Source organism: Buteo buteo, chromosome 2 (genome assembly GCF_964188355.1).
Source record: "Buteo buteo chromosome 2, bButBut1.hap1.1, whole genome shotgun sequence".
Taxonomy (NCBI): Eukaryota; Metazoa; Chordata; class Aves; order Accipitriformes; family Accipitridae; genus Buteo; species Buteo buteo.
Window position 1 is genome coordinate 77,641,554 of NC_134172.1, and position 16,992 is coordinate 77,658,545.

The following is a 16,992-nucleotide window of genomic DNA, read 5'->3' on the forward strand; positions in this document are numbered from 1 at the left end:
AAACAGCTAGATCGCATCTTTGGAGCTGGCCGATTATTCCTAAACAAGACTTTAAGAAACATGCTACACCCAGACCCACAGGCCAGTCAAGGGCTCTGCAAATACCTTTTCTTCACTGGTCTGTGTGCCATTTCTTCCCCCTGTCAGGTCTCTGTGGTGCCTTCCCTCTCACTGAGTAGATGCCAGGAAGTCTCTTACAAAGCAGAATATGATAGACCTGATAATCTGGCTTGGTATAGTTACATTACTGCCTAAAAACGCATGCATTATTGCATTTATTGACTAGAGATCTTTGGTTTAGTACATTAAGAAACTGCGACTTCTAAGGAGTTTTCTATTAATTTACCTACATTGAGTTTCCCGTGATTGCCTCATCGTTTACTGTTACTTCGTTATATGCATCCTATATGCGCTCTGCCTTAGATGCATCAAAGTGCTGGTATCTGTCCCTAAGAGTTTGTGCAGTGGGGGATTGCAGGCAGGTAGCCCAAGGGTCCAGGAAAACAAGACATTGGACTTATTTTTATGTCCCTTCATGGTTAGCCTATACTTTTATTAAAGCAAAGTGTAAACCACTACATTCAGGATGGATGCAGGTGACACAGCTCTTGTAGCTACTCCAAAGTTCAAGACTCCTTTTTGACTGGAAGAACCACAGTCTGTAATCCTCCTTCTCAGGGTTTCCAATGGATTAAGAAGATCTTGAGACAATACTTTGTTCCTTTTTGACTGGAAGAACCACAGTCTGTAATCCTCCTTCTCAGGGTTTCCAATGGATTAAGAAGATCTTGAGACAATAATTTGTTTCATCCTCCCTTTCCCTTGCAGAACTCAAGATGGGGGAGATGAAATGAGGACCACAGTGGGAAGGAGTTCAGTATAAAATAGAAAAAATTATACTGGCTTTACCAATTAAAAATTCCTGCCTAGGAAGACATGCAAGGAAGACGTTAAGATCAGAGTGGCTGATTTTCCAGAAAACAGAACTGGACATGGACAGGTGAGAGGACAGCACTACGAATATCACTGCTTGTTCTAATCTCTGCTCAAACCAACCTCAACGTTAAGCATTTGAAAGGAGCTTTTCTCTGGGGAGAAGTCCCTGCTTGCACTACGCCTCTGCCTCCACGGATAAAACCACCTCACCTGGCAAATGGAAACACTACAGAAGTCATGACAACTTTCTTCAGCTAGGCTATCGACCAAATCTTTGCTATTTGGAAATGTATTGAAATGCTGCCTGCGCAACTGATGATCACCCAATATTTAAAGCAGTCCTTTCGAGGATAAACTTCAAGGAAGGCCACAGCACCGTCAAAACACATAGCAGGAGGCTAACTCAAAGATTCAGGCTGTCTCTCCAGGTACAAGGGATTTCCCACCATGGAGAACTGCTTATTATGAAACCTAGATCATGCCCCCTTCCTCTTTGTTACCCATTCAGAGATGGGATTTACCACGCTACTGCTGCGCTTCTGGTACACGCAAGTCTCAGGCATGAGTCCTAGCCTCTAGACTGACAGATAATAAAAATAGCCAGCAGGGAAAAAAAATAGCAAGAAAAGAAAAGATACAAGTTGGAACAATTAATGGAGAAAATCAGAGATACATATACTTTTATACTTTTAAAACTGTAGTTTGTTGGCTTTCTGAGGGAGACAGCGACTGGTGATTTTGAGAATTAAAACGGACTCCAAAAAAGAGCATGCAAAAATCCGATTTCACAAACATGCGGCATCACTCAGTGCCCTGCCACTCCTGGGCTTTCCACCTGCCTGGCTGCGGGGGGAAGAGCTGATGGGGTTCACCTGCCAGCATTCACAGCATGCAAACTCTGGGCATTGGTAATTCAAGAAGGTGCACGTTTGCTGCTGAGAAGCAGTGTCTGGGGCGGCGGAAGAGAGTCTTCCAGTGCAGGCATGGGAGTAGACATATTTATGCAGAAGTAAAATAAGATATATGTATCTGTGTACCCTTACGGCCATCAGATGGGCGCGCTAAGGGATGCTCACTGGGAATTCTCTGAAGCCGCCTAACAATTGTCAGCTTGATGAAAAAGATGAAAACACTGCTCGTACGAATCCCTCTGCTCTAGCTATCTGTTCCCCACGGGATCTAGAAACAGAACCATTCACAATGCCAATGTCAACGCTACGGGGAACCCGTATCCCCTACGTCTGGTGGGACAGGCTGAGATTAGTCCTTCTCTAGCTGCGTAGTAGAGGTGCTAGATAGGCAAGCCGTGGCTTCCAAAGGCCACAAGACTAGGAAAGGTCAATTTGTAGTGTTGAGAGAGCCAAAGAAACGGTGACTGAGCAGAGGTAGGAGGCTGGTATTTCTCGTGCTACTAACTTGATATCACTGTACAGTGCAATTCAATTTGCAAGTGTTCCCTGGACCTTGAGGAGGGATGGAGCGATAGGGAGGAAGGGGTCGCTTTTTAAAAAAAAATTTGGTGTTTTTTTTTAATTTTCCATCATTTGTTAAACTTCAGTTCCTGGCCTCCTTCATTGCTGAGCAGACACTGGCTTGCTAGCCCAGACCAAATTCCCCATCCTCGTCTCCTTGATTCACGTGTTCCGCACGATTAGCAGACAAGGAAACCTCTAATTTCTGAGCGGGCAATGGGGAGGCTCTTTCACCTTCTTTTACTCATCTAGTACCTCTATTAAGCAGAGAAGTGATCAGAACGGGTGGTAGCAGGGTAGAGGGAGAATGAGCCGTGCAGCTTTTGATTAGTTTCGTGCGACGCATTTCCCGTGGTACCTAGAGTTTCCTGAGCAGCATCCGCATAGTGACTCTCTGCACGGTTTGCTTTTACTGGAAATGAGGGGAGAGTAAAAATTAGACCTGGAAGCAAATGCCAGACAGGAAACTTTTGATTACTGACTCTAGGTTTAAAAGACAGGTGTTTTGAGGGCCGGGTTCATGACAGGATTTTTCTGTTTGAGTGTTAAGTGAAAAAAAAATTAAAAATCAAGAGGGTTTCTGAAATTTGTCTCACTGTGGTCAATAAATGTCATTATTAGACATATTAATAATGTCATTATTAGACATTATAATGACAAATTCTGCATTGAATTGGTGGCGTCAGTTCATCTACGATTGACTGAGTCCTGCAGGAAGACTTTTTTCATCTGCATTGGAAACACAAAGTACCCTCTTCTTCCTCCAAACAGACAAAAAAGATGATTTTTTTTAATTCTTTAAGCCATGGAGAGCCAAAACTTTTAACTTGTTTTGTCCAACAACATCCAAAAGGTTCAAATTTCTCCTTTTTCTTTCCAAAAAAAACACCCTCACAAAGAGAGCTAGTTGATCTGTGAATCATTTGCACTTGTCATACAGGAAATAGCATTATATTAAGCCTGGCATTTAAAAAAATACAAATAGATAAAAACAGGGTGTGGTGCACTCCGTTATGGGAAGGGATTTGAACATCTATGTTCACGCATCTGTTTTCCGTAACGCTTTTTAGACGGGCCCTACCACTTCTGGGGAGTTACTGGCTTTGCTGAGGCACCACCACAGCTCCCGGGAGCCCATCCCAAATCACTGCTCAGGCATTGCCCTGCCAGGAGATCGCCACCACGACCAGGGTTCTCCACGCCATGGAGCAGCCCTCTACCTGCGGAAGGGTAATGATGTGGTCCCCATCGCCCCACCTGGCCACCAAGCGGGCATCACTTGCTGAGTTCACGGACAGACTGAAAAGGCCAAAGGGCATAAAACCCCCAATCTCGTTTTACGCTTGAACTCAGCAATCGGAGGAGCTCACGGGCACGCACAGAAGGAATTTGCAGGAATTCGTTCTGCGTCGTGGCATCCCGTGCAAGCTCAGCCCACACCACTCTCTGCGTCCTGGGGACTCCTTAGGTACCGCAATGGGACCCCGCACCCCCAGGGAGCCCCGGGGACCGGTGGTGCTACCGGTGGGGCTGTTCTGGAGCTGGGGTCTGAGCATCGCGGCGTGGGAGTGGGATATTCAGCATGCAGAGCCTCAGGGAGACACGTGGGTTACTCTCCTCTTAGTCTCCTTTGCAGTCCCTACGGAAAGATGCAGTCCCTTCCGTACAAATAATCCGCTCCCCTTAAGGCAACTGATTATTTCCAGATTACTGTCAGTCCCAGCATGAGTCTCTGACACCAGTTTAATCGGTTAGAAGGTCAAACGCCAACCAAGGCTAACGTGGCACATGGGGCTTCTGTGATTGCCACCAGTTCCCACGGGCAGTAGCAGTTAGTGACCCCTCAGACACCCTAGGCTGGATGAGCAGGGGCCCACTGAGTCAACCAAAGGCATCCTCCAGTGCGTACAACAGCCTTAATCACACCCCTGAACAGAGATATTAACGTTGTGTGTATCTCAGACAGACATATACATACATGGATATATAGAAAGATACACGCACAGATATACATACACATTACAAGGTGGCCCAGTCCAGCATTCACTCAATATGATGGCCAAGGTCTCGCTGAGTTCATTAGGGTCAAGAACAAACCACAGCTAAGGTCAACCTTCCAAAGGGGTTCCTCTCATCACCTACAGGACTGAACTCATGCTGGACAAAGTAATCTGAGTTTTAGTTTCCCAGTTCCCTGGAATCCTTCTGTTTCTTTTTCTCTGATATTAATGTATCATTGTGATCATTTGGTTCATTAATTTTTAGCTTTTCACCCAATCGTATTTTGAAAGATACAAAAGGAAGAAATGTGGTCACGGATGCCTTCAGATGTTTATCAAACCATCTGTTAAAGAGCATCCAAAGCACACGTTTCATATCGCAGCCTCGTAGTCCTGGCTAACCATATGTTTGTCTTTTTGACATTACAATCAGAAGACAAAATAAACAGAGACGAGATGCCACAGCGAATTTCCAGCTTGATTAACATGGGAGCAATCAAACCCCGTTACCGCTCCGATTTGCTGGCTTTCTGCAGCAGGAGGGGTGAGAAAAGCCCCACCACAGAGCAGCCCTCCTTCCCTGGGGTTATGAGGCAGAGAGGACTCATATTTGGACCCTGCACGAAAACAGCGCGGATTTGGAGACGTGATGGGCGCTAATGGCTCCTGCAGCAGCAGCCAGCCCGGGGAAGGGCAAGGGACCACTTCTCCCGGCCGAGGCAGATGGGAAGGGTGGGCACAGCACCCAAAGCGACGGGCGACAGAGGAGGCTCGGTAAGCGGTTTTTTTAAAAAGGGAGGAAAATAAAAAAGGGGGAAGAAGCAGCATGTAGAAAAAGGCCAGCATTTTTTCTGCTCATCACAGCCTGGGCTCCATGTCACTGGGGAGGGGTGAGCTCCTATCACCCCGAGCAGGTCAGCACAGAGCTCTCCCGGGACTCGGTCATAGACAGAAGCAGACAAGCTCATGGTGGAAAATAAAACGGAAACGATAGAGAAAGGACGTTCACCCGTCTCTCAGATCGGCCGTCCCGTTTTACGCCAAGACCAAATCTAAAGCCACCTGAATAATTCCAGGTGACCCCAAGCCTCCACCACGCTAACCCCATCGCCTCCCCACATCCACCCCAGCCCGGGCAGCAGCTCTCCGAGCGCTGTCTGGCCAGAAATCGGGATGGTTACAGCAGCACCGGAGTCAGAGGGCAGCATCGCCGCCGGTGCATGGTGCGAAGACCCCGAGAGCTGCCCCGTGCGCTGGCGGGGCGTTTGGGATGCTCCCCGGCTTTGCGAGGCAATGCTTGCCTTGCACGGCACGGCCCCACGAGCCGTGCCAGCATCGCTTCTCTAACTTAAAATATATGAAGATGCAAAAGAGCGAAAAAGCTGTCTCTGTTCTGTTTGCTGCAAGGACTTTGTGGTGTATCAGTTATGGAAAGAGGGATATAGGAAATCAGCCACTCCCTATGCATGACTACAGACATATGGGAGGAAGATCCACCTATCTCTGGATGAGAGGCTGTATGTTTCCTTACATCGATGGAAATGGAAAGTGGCAAATCCTTCACCAGCTGAAGCAAAAAAAGTGTGGTGCTGGGGTCTGCTATGAGAGAAGATTCGTCCCGAGGAGTTTCCTAAGTGAAACAGTCATCAGCGACAGACCACGGCTGGATGATTAACTGTCGGGTGGGCTGAGAAACAGGACGAGTTTTCTTTTCTAAGGGCAGGATGAGACACTGAGCATCACTGGGAGGTTGTTGGAAATTAAAGTGGGTGGAAGATTTGGGATGTGAATGTAAAAGATCCAGAAACTTTTATTTGGAAAAACAGGTGATGTGGGGCCCCCTAAATACAGGGACCACTGTGCGAAATTCCTCCCTGAGGTCTGAGACATTATCAGACCAAAAAGGGCAGAGGGAGCAGGTAGAATTGATAATGCCCTAACAAAACACAGAAGGAAAGAGCTTTGGTTCTGCTGCGGCAGCTGAACTGAACAATATGGCAAGTACTCTAATGCCATGTACACGGCAGCTGCAGACTCTCAGCTTAAGCACTCCTGGGTTCAGGTTTGGCATCTCACAACAGAAGGCAACAAAACCCACCAGTGTCACAAGAGACAGATACACTGCAGGAGCAGGAAAGCAGAATTTGGAAATGACCCTGATGAAGGAGCTATATATAGTAAAAATTACTCTGAAAAATACTTCTTTCTGTGACATAAGATTAAGTGATGTAGAAAATGAACAGGGAAAAACCTGCAACCTCTACGAAGCAATACATCCAACCTAGTGTTTTAACTGGCAAAAATGAACCCTGCAGGACAGGACTGAGATTCAGAAATAAGAAATAAGACTAGTGCCTGCAATTGCAGGGATGCTGGCTGGTGTGACCCTACAAGGGACCGTCGGTCCTCAGATTTCCTCGGCTATGGAGCTGATCGGGTTGAAAAAAGATTTCATCTCATTGCACAGTCATATGCCTGTGAGAAATATGGATTTATCCTTTGACGCAGCCAAAGTACGTTGCTGGCTGAGACAGGGCAGCGGAGCAGCCAGGCCCCTGGAATGAAATCCTGACCCTCCTGATGCCACGGGCGGGTGGCCAAATCTCAGCTTTGGTCTGCTCCCAGAGAGCACCTCCCATGTAATGCTCCCTGCTTTCGGAAAGCTGGATGGAAGCTGCCTTTGCTCTAGCTACACAGGTTGAGACCCCACGTAGGGGAAAAAAAAAATAATCTGGATAGTTGAAACATGATCTTGGTGATTTGGATTATTTGGCAGGCAAGTGGATGGAGTGCTACGGAGGCTCTGCTTGCAAAGAAAAGCTCAAATGAAAGAAAAAAGGACGGGGGGAGGAAAGGAAGGAAGGATGAAATTTTCCTCCATCTAGTCAGCACCATATCTACCCAGATATCTTTGGTTGGATTTTATGCCAGGGAAAAATTTGTTTCTGGCCTCTTATAAGATAAAAGGCACAGCAGAAAGTTACATCTGCAAAATGCCAGGCTCTAGTTATACTTCTGAAAAACATTTTCAGTGTTTACAATATTTAGGCTGTAAGCTACGTTCTGAGATATGAGATGGAAGATCTGAAAGCCAAGCAGATGATCTCCACAGATCATCGGTTCTGTCTCTTGCCTCCCAAGAAAAAAAAAAAAAAAAAAAAAAAAGAGATTCAGTCCCAGAATTACTTCTTAAAAGAACTGGGAAAATATAGGACAAAACATCCCAGAACTAAATACTTCTAAGGGGATGAAAAGTATCCCAAATACCAGCCCTGCTGCTTTCCCTGGGACATGTGAATAGAGAAAAGCTCTCCCGTAAGTGAGATTTAGAGCTGGCCTTGGAAGGTGCTCGCCACGTCTCAGAGGGCGCCCAGCTGAGCACGCTCTGCACGGTGGACTCGAGGCGTGGAGGGAAGACGGAGCAGGGACTCGCTTCATCCAGAGGTTGTGAGGCCAAAGGGAACGGGGTGGAGAAAGGGTGTCTCTGCCATGCAACGTCGTGCCGTGTCAGAGAGCCCTCCTGCGTCCCACGGAGCAGCAGGTCCACGCAGCCTCCGTGCAGCGCCCTGCAGCGAGAGGAGCTCGGGAGAAGTTGCTAATTCGGTGACACGGTGATGGCTTCGTGTTCCCAAGTCTCCTCCGCCTGGCAAGGCGTTGGGTGACGGAGACATAGGCAAAGCATCACCTACCCATCGGCACTCACTGAGCCTGCGTTATACTGTTTCAGCTACGACTCCGGCAACAAAAGGAAAAAAAAGCATAAATCAAAGCCCTGCCGTCACCCCAGCTAAGTGTCTGCCAGCTCTGCCCGTGCTGCCCACCACTCTCTCTAGCCCCCACAGCCTCGCTATCCTCGCAGCTACAGCCCGAGGCAGACTGGAAGGAAGATATGATTTAAGGTCCAGCATACACGTAGATACATTGGACTGCCACAGCACAGAAAAAGCACGTTAATACCTAGAATGCTTCCCTCGATGGCGCCACGACATGGTACACACACGCACACACGTACATAGAAATCTACAGGTAATGCATGGGAATGGCGTGTTGGCAGTGATACAGACCTTGGCGATGGTTCGGGCTGCTGCTCTTTCCTTTAAACAGAAGCAATAGTACATTAGCATGGTGTCAGGTGGCAAAAGATGTTGCTGCTTCACTGTTAAAACATAACAAAAGGACAATACCAAACAATACAACTAAGTGGAAGTTGTGGACAGAAGAGAGGGAAAGGAGCACTTAATTCCTGGAGCTTCTGGCCCGGACAGAAGATCACTGGAGACTCACACAACCTCAGAGAAGACACATACAACGCACAGGGTTGAAGAGTTTATCCCAACCCATCCTTGTGCCTACGCATGACTGAGACACCTGACGGTCGTGTGATTTGTGTGAGCACAGGAGGACTTCTGTGGGCTCAGAGAGCGGCCCCCTTCGTTTGGAAATGCACCGCCCTGAGCTGTTTCTGCACGTAGGGAAGGATTTCCACGGCTCCCGTGACCCTGGTGCATTTGCTTTTCCTTCCTGGCCATCGGGACAGAGCTAATGTCAGATCTCTTGAGGGATGGCTTCACGCCGCAGTGCTAACGGGTGGTGTTGGGAGGGGGACATTGGTGGGAAGGAGCACGGACCCCTGCCCTGGCATCCTGACACCCAGCTGGGGTTTCTGCCTTCAAAGCCTATGGCAGCTACTTTGCCAAAGTAGTTGGCAAAGGCTACATAGAGGGAGTGGGACGCCACAGTTTTTGTATGCGGTTTCCTACTCGGATCCCAAAGCACTCGATTGCCCTGAAAAATCATTGACGTTGAGGACAAAGCGAGCTGAACACCTGCAGAAGTGTAGGCACAACACTGCAAGCCAAGCTAAGGCCACACTGGAAAAAAAAATCTCACCTTCACTGACCAGGCATCTTGGTGGCTTTTCCCTCCAGCAATGAGGAAAACCTGCTCTGCCTTCAACTACTCTGATTCACAGCTTCTTCACACTGGGAAATCGCATTTAATGTGGGCTCCTGAAGCAGCCTTGCCCCTGCGGCCCCACAAGAGAGGGAGCAGACTGCGTTTCTTGGCAGCTAAGGGTCTGCCTTCCCTAACACCAGACAGCCTAAGGGACAAACCGGACTGCGAGAAGACCCAGGCAGGAGGAGCTGGATTCCCTCTGAGCGTGATGCTGTACCAGCCCTGGCCCTGCCTCTGCCCAGCAGTGACCACTGAGATCTGCACAGACCCCGACCCTTCTCCCTTAGGCTGAAGGCAGCAGGAGAGACTAAAAAAAATATCCCTCCACTCTCTGCTCCTTGCTCAGACAAGCTTGGAAGCCCAGCCTCAGTCACTAGCTCAAATACTCACGTTTTAAAGTTTGCAGTCCGACCCATAGGTCTACAGATCTCTAGTCTCTGCAGAGACAGCCAGCCCAGGGCAGGTCCATTCCCACGCCTCCCTGGCTGGCCCCGATGCCCACCGGCACGGCCAGCACCTCTCCATCCCCCCTGGGCTCTGCACATTCCCCATTCACCAAACAGGGTGAAAAAAACCAAGAATTACCCATCCTGAGCATAGGTTTAAGCTGCAGGACTGCTGGCCTTCTGAGGCAATCATGTATACCTTGCCACAGCAAATTTTGCAAAAATTTCTCACTGCTACAACCTTGCCTGCTCTCAGGGGAGGTGAAGGAAGGTTGGAGGGAATGGGGAATTAATTAACACATTGTGGGCCTGAGTCTCCTCTGAGGGTGGTGAAGAGCAGAAAGGCCAGAGGAAAACTGGGGACACTACCTTGATCAGACCCTTTGAAAATACGACTTTGTATTTTCAGCCAAGCATTGTAACATTACTCCAGAGCCAAGTTAGGCTGAAGAAATTCACGTACAGCATGGGAGAGGCATAGGGAGGAGGTCACTGAATGACCCACGGGGGACCAGCTGCAAAAACCTCGCACATCTTCAATGCTGTCCATATGCAAAAGGCAGGAAGGAAAAAAAGAAAAGAAAAAAAAAAAACCAAAGAAAAGAAAAAAAATTAAAAGGTTGCAAATTTTCCAAACTCTCTTAACTCTGCTGCTAACCTGAATGTCAGTCCCGATTTGCTCTTCAGGTTCCTCAGGAGCTCCAGCTGGTTCAGAGGAGGAATGAGTCTAGAGGGAGAAAAGAAAGACCATTAATATTCAAGCAGAGCTGATTTCAGAGCCTCCTGTCATGGAAACTTCCCCTGCTGCCCCATCCTCTCAACTAGAACCAGCTTTGTGCCACCCACTGCAACTGGGGGACAGCTCGGGAAGGATGGAGAGGGCTTTGGCTGCTACTTCCAACAGTGTCCTAAGGCAGAGCGGTGGGGGAAGAGAGAGCGACAGCAAGAGAGAGAGAGAAACTTGTCTGCACCACCGGATTTTGAACCTCCCCAAAAAACAAGCGGCTGCCAGGGATTCCGAGCAGTACGGCAGTGTTTTGGCAGGCGAGCTGTTTCACCACCTGTAGTCTAGCTGTTGGCATTGCTTTGTTTGGAGATCAGCGCTTACGGCTGTGTATTAAGTGGAGAGAAGCTCCAGTTTCCGAGGCGAATGGGAAAACTCAACCCTGCTTGCTCTTGGGAATGCGAGGAGGCATGGCAGGGAGCAGCTTACAAGGCAGAGAAGACAGGGACCTGAGGTCGGGAGCATCCCAGGAGAAACAGCAGTGGGTGCCAGAGTCAAGTTTAACCAATTCCCTGCTGTCCGTGTCAGGTTTTGCCCCAAAATGAGGTAAACCCATGTATCGTTGCCTTCTAGGAACCACGGGTTTTCCTTCCTTTCTCAGAAAAAGAACTGACAATAGGAATCCTGGCTGATAATTAAAAAACCCCAACGAACAAACACCCTGTTGCCTATCCTGCTTTTGTGTGAAAGCCATTGAATCAACTCCCACATCCACTTTTGGTTTCTTCCCTCAGACCCTGGGAGACTGGGACTTGCTCCATAAATATTTAACGTTGATATTCACAGTCAGGTTCTCAACCAAGAGAGATGCGAGCTGGAGGTGTCGGGAGGAGACGGAGAACGCTGCACACGGTTGGGAAGAGCAGCATCTACTTAAGCGGGTACTTGGGGACTCAAGTTCGGGGTCAAGGCCAACGGGGCTCATCACATAGCTGGCTGCAAAATCCTTTCCAGGCCACCAGCGTGCCCTTGTCAAACTGTCGAAGTGCCACACGCCATCGCTATGCCCAGAGGTGGCGTTTGCGACAAGCAAGCAGGAGGATGCATCATCGCGGGGATGAAGAGGAGGATGAAGAAGGGGCTGCTGGTTGGGTGGGAACTGGCTGCCTGCAGCTGCCCGCATCGCTGCGGTTGGGGCCACAGCCCAGCCACATCCCCAAGAGAACATATACTTATGGCTTTGCTGGAAAATGAGCCACGTAGGTCTCAGTGAAAGCAAGAAGGACCTACTCAAACTGTCCCAAAACCGCAAGGACTAGAAGAAAAGGGGTGCAAGTGCTTGCACTCCCCTAACAGACTGATCTCGGCTGAGGTGCTGTAAGAAATAGGGCTGTGGCTTACTGTAAAATAAAGGCAGAGATATTTATGCCCATATTTTTTCAGCTATTATGAGACTAATAGTTTCAGTTTTCCTCTGACTGAAAAAAAAAAATCTAACTGAAAAAGCCTCTCCTCTGCATGCACAAGACTCATCCTCAAAACCACAGTTGTTCAGCAGAGCAGATTTGGTGTTCGCAAGATTGAGGCAATCAGAAAATTTTCCAATCCTAAGTACGGAGAAAAGAATAAAAATAGGCCTGAAAATTTTGGCTCGGCTCCCCAGCCCAGCTCTGTTCGCTTCCATCCAGAGAAGAGCACATCCTGATCTGATGAATTAATGATCCTCTTCACTCAAGACGTCAGGAAGAAGCTGACCTTGGTGCAGCGGAGCAGTGCACGAGTGCTGGGCTATCACCTCCCTTCAAACCCACCGTAGGGTTTGCGGTTTTGTTCCAAGATGGGAGAAAGTGGTGCATAAAATCAAGCACAAAGCGTACGTAGCAGTTAATGCAGGATGCACAACTGTTCTTGGGGAGTTAGTTGCACAGGGAGGTCCGTACCCAGCAGAACATAGGACAACAGCCTCATTTTCTCCAGCTGGGATCACAAATCCAGGGCTCCCACTGATGCAAGTCTCGGAGCTGAAGAGCTTATTAGCTCGCTAGATTGAAGGATTCAGGATCCCCAAAGGAGCTCTTTCCTTCATATTAGCCCATAACACAAGGTTTACACTGGGCTGAAGGTGGCAATCTCTTGGCCCACCACAGATGCTTCCAGGCAAAGGTAAAGCCACACAGGCAAACACAGAAAGGCACCGTTTCTGTGGTAGGGTGATGGGCCTGGTACACTTGTGGTGGGAAAAAAATGATGTTTTACTTAAACGATGATTATAAAAAATGGGTGCAAACTCACCCCTGTACTTTAACCTGAATTAAATGCCCAGCCTAACCTGCCATTACAAGAGCAGCTTGGGGAGCAGCTACTGCATTGCGCTGTTTCACCAGAAGCTGAAAGAAAAGGCAGGGCTCTGCACAGCACTTTAACTGAGCGTTCCTATAAAATGCTGGATGGAGGGCACCCTGCGCTGCTGTGCGTGCCCAGGGGACAGGGGACACAGGTGCCGCCGTGTCCTCCGGAGACATGGAAAAAGGCCCTCCGGCTGGGGCGTCTCGTGTTTTCTCTCTCTCCTCCTGGTCCGTGTGTCACTTGTTAGCAAGGGAAGCACGTTTTGGTTAAAGGGGAGCTAGGTGAGAAGATCCACACGCCACGGGAACACACACAGCTCATGCTACCCACCACAGCAACGCTTCTGAGCTGCCGGCTGCTGTAGCGGTACCTACAGCTGCTTCCCATCACCCCTCCCAGTACAGCACACAGAAAAACCACGCTAACTCCGGGTGCCGGCTCCCCCCATCCAAAGGGAAGGTAAATTTGCTATTCCTGCTAGCACAGATAACATTCAAGCGTCTGGGGACGGTAGGGATATCATGCCTCCAGCCAGGATGTCATCAAAACCCCACAACACGAGGAGGGGAGCAGCACACGACGGCGGGTGGGAGCGTACACAAAACCGCGCGCACACCACGACACGCACGCACACAGAGATGGTGGTGATTTTTTTTGAACAGCCCCACTAGGAACAATTAGGAAGAGGGCGACAAGGAGATGGATGCTGGAATGGGATGGGGACTTAAATGAGTCTCCATGCTGTGTTGGAGTTCCTATGAGGAGCCAATTTTTACCCTAACCATGACTTTATGTCTCCAGCCTAAGCTATTTTTCATAACTGAGAATATTTATGAAACTTATAAATTATTTTAATATAAGAAAGGGAGGTGGCACATTCTTATTTTACTCCCAGCAGTAGAAAAAAGTCTGATTCTCAAAACAGGCTGCTGTTCAGCACAACAGGAAAACGCATTCATAATATTATACTTGCAATTCATTGATGTGATTTGCTGTAAATTAACCACACAAAGTGGTAAGTGTGATTTACTAAGGCTGTAAAACTTGCATCTGTGAAAACTGGAACCAGGTTTGGAAATCAGGCACTAAATCACGTCAGCTCTAACGGCATTAATGCATCTAGCGAGGATTGAAACTGCTCTGAGAACAGAGCTTGGCCCACAGTCTTGAAATGCAAGCCATTTATTCCCCATCTTAAAATATTGACTTGACTACACCTTCAGATACCCACCTCATATAAAACATGCCTGCGATTTGAAAATCTACTCTTTTCTGCAGAACCTGAGATAACGTTATTTATCGTAAATCTTACACAGCCATATACAGGTCTTTGCATTCGGATTGATGCCGAAAGGTTAAGTCCCAGATTGAATAACTGGGGCTAATAACTGCTTGGCTCTAGGTCAGTCTTGGAAGCAAAAAGTGAAATGGAAAAGTCCTGCTGAGATGGGACATCCCTTTCCCAAAAATCAGACTGGATTACTAGGAGAAATGAATGATTATTTCAGTTTAGCACCCCAGCTCGATCTGTCCTCCAGACGTTGTCCTCAAAAGCAGACACAGCTGCTACTGTGATTTCATTCTGTGCCACCACACCAGGAAATTCAGCAAACGTAGCATTACCTGGCGGGCACAGCTCCTACAGCATGAAGTGGGATAAATGACACCATGAAGGATGGGAAAAGAGGGTTGGAGAAAAGGGAACACGCAGGAGTGATGGCAGAGGGAAAATGGAAGTATGAACGGGGAAGTTTTCTTGTTAAGCATTGTATGAATTGGAGGAGGTTGGTAAGACCATCAAGAAATCATCCTTAAAAAAGCAAGCTTATCAAGTTCTCTCCCATTCTCCTTCCTTAAATTGTCATTTTGGCAGACAGTTTCCCAACACTTGTGTGTACCAATAGCTAAAATGTACATGGAGGTGCATGGAGTTAGTCTGTAGGCAGCAGGATGGGGAGTCTGGTTTGGGCTTTCACTCATTCCTTTGAAAAAACCGATCTTCAGAGGTTTCTTTTTTTTTTTCCTTTTTTTTTTTTTTTTTTTTAATTAAAGGCTTTGCATGTTACAGTCCCAAACGAAGAACAAGGAGTGACATGACACACAGTTTCAGAGTCACATGCACTTCATACCTGGAGGCACCGTACGTTTGCGTTTGCGTGCTTTTCAAGTGTTTTCACCAAAGAAAACCAAAGGGATAAGAGAAAGAAAAACAGGGCAGGGGGGAAGGTGGGGTGGAGGAAAGGGGAAAAGAAACAGAATAAAGAAAATTAGCATATGAACGAAGTGTACCCGGTGCACCAGGCTTACAGGTGAGCACGGGAGCGTGGGCTGAGCTCGCTCCCGCCGCAGCCGGCTCAGAAACCACCGCGCACCCGCGTCACCCTCGGGGACAGGCAGCTGGCACCTTGCTCCGAAAGCAAACGGGCACCAAAGAGCAGGGAAAATATGGGGGCCCTCCGAGATACCTTTCGTGACACATCCCCAGCCTTCGGTCCCATCAGCCAGGGACTCCTCGGGCTGGGCTGCTGACTTGGGCCTGAGGTGCTGATGGGGTTTTTTTAGTGAAGGCCAATACATGAATGTAGTTGAGATCAAGGCCCTGTTCTCACGAGTGACAATAAAGAGCAGGTTATTTATTTTTTTTTCAGCAAATCCAGGTTACGATCTCTGGACGCACCAAGCTACGCGTGCATTACAAGCCCAAACCATACCTGCACGTACAGGAGCCGTGTGCGTATTTCAGATTTGGTTCTACCACATTTGGAATTTAAAGATGAAATCTCAGATTCTCTCAGAGGCCACCATATTTTCCCCAAACAAGTGAGACTAGGTCTACTGCAGCGATGTGAGTGATGTTCTGGAGACACGTGAGCTCCTCCAAGGCATGTGTAACAATTTTTCCCATATCAAGCACCCAGTCTGAATTTTCAGAGATGCCTTGGGAAGACAGGTAAGCTCAAGTCCCAGGGCTCCTGCTATGAGGAATAAGCAGCCTAATGTTGAGCAGAAAAGGTGCCAAAGTAGTGGTGACTGCAGAGCACCCCCAGACACCCGGGAGGGAGACAGGGATAGTGTGTTCCTCCAACCCACTTCCTAACCACGCTGTGCGCTGCAGCCGCATGTCAGCGGCCATCGCCTTAATGCGGCGCTGGGCTTGACGTGCTGCTAAGGCTGCACCAGCGCAGGGCTGCCAGCTGGCTTAGTGAAGTGGGTAGTCAAGGATAGATGGACAGTGCGAGTGATGGAAGCTGCAGCCAGAACATACAGTTAACCCCTTTTTCTTTTTTTCAATTTTTTTTTTCCCCAATTAATTTAGCTGACTGCATGCAAAATATATTCAAAAGTGGTTCACTGCTTTCTTGGTAAAAAAAAAAAAAATCCAATTTGACTAACAGCTGAATCCATCGGTGCGCCCACGGCTCGCTCTCCCAGGTGATGTTCACTTTGCCTGCGCACAGACAGGAGTTGGGATTTAAGGGTGAAGCTGGGAGAGCAGAGAAACCTCTGCCTAGGGAAGCCCAGGGCGACGCTGCTGCCTGGAGCAGCACCCGCAGCATCAGCCAGCAAAACTGCTACAACCCCACTGCAACTTTGTCCTGGCTTTTTACTCAAGACAGCTGGGTTCTTCCCCAAACTACATTTTTTGCTCTTTCTCCTCCCCAAAGTTTTTATTTAGCCGCTTCTGGAGCTCTTTACCTTAGTTTTCTTCCTGCGTACTAGCCCCATGGGGAAATACAGGTTTTAACAAGCAGATTAAGTAGCAGGTAATTACCCCCAGTACATCCTCATGCAAAAGGGTGTCACTGTATGTCTGGCTGGGTGGTGAGTTCAGTCTTTCAAAGGAAAACCTGGCAAAGTCCACTGAAATCAGCCCCTGGCTTTCTGCATTTTGCAGCGGACTTCGGACCAGGCTCGGGTCCTCATCCTTCCCAGTAGCTGATCTCAGCCACCAGTGCTGCAAACGGACAGCGAGAAGGTCAAATACTGGGAGGGAGAGTTTCAATGGGTGGGTTTAATGCTATTGGAAAACAGTTTTGTTCTGTTTTGTTGGGTTGTTGCGTTTGGGGTTTTTTTTTAGGCAAAATCTTGAAGTCGGTTCATAAATGTCTAGG

At 48.3% G+C, this 16,992-nt stretch overlaps 1 protein-coding gene across 8 annotated transcripts in view; it reads right to left on the reverse strand.

Annotated features, from left to right (window-relative positions):
* KCNQ2 (potassium voltage-gated channel subfamily Q member 2) overlaps window positions 1-16,992 on the reverse strand; it is a 67,667-nt gene that overhangs the window by 16,481 nt on the left and 34,194 nt on the right. For 4 of the 8 annotated variants that reach the window (XM_075022602.1, XM_075022600.1, XM_075022598.1 and 1 more), the window contains exons 9-11: window positions 15,010-15,039; window positions 10,469-10,537; window positions 8,473-8,502 (exon numbers count right to left, since the gene is read on the reverse strand). In XM_075022602.1, the coding sequence (XP_074878703.1) occupies window positions 8,473-8,502; window positions 10,469-10,537; window positions 15,010-15,039 (129 nt within the window). Of the gene's footprint in view, window positions 1-2,766; window positions 2,821-8,472; window positions 8,503-10,468; window positions 10,538-15,009; window positions 15,040-16,992 lie in introns of all 8 variants that reach the window. The other 4 variants (XM_075022597.1, XM_075022595.1, XM_075022601.1 and 1 more) reach the window with 2 other exon arrangements.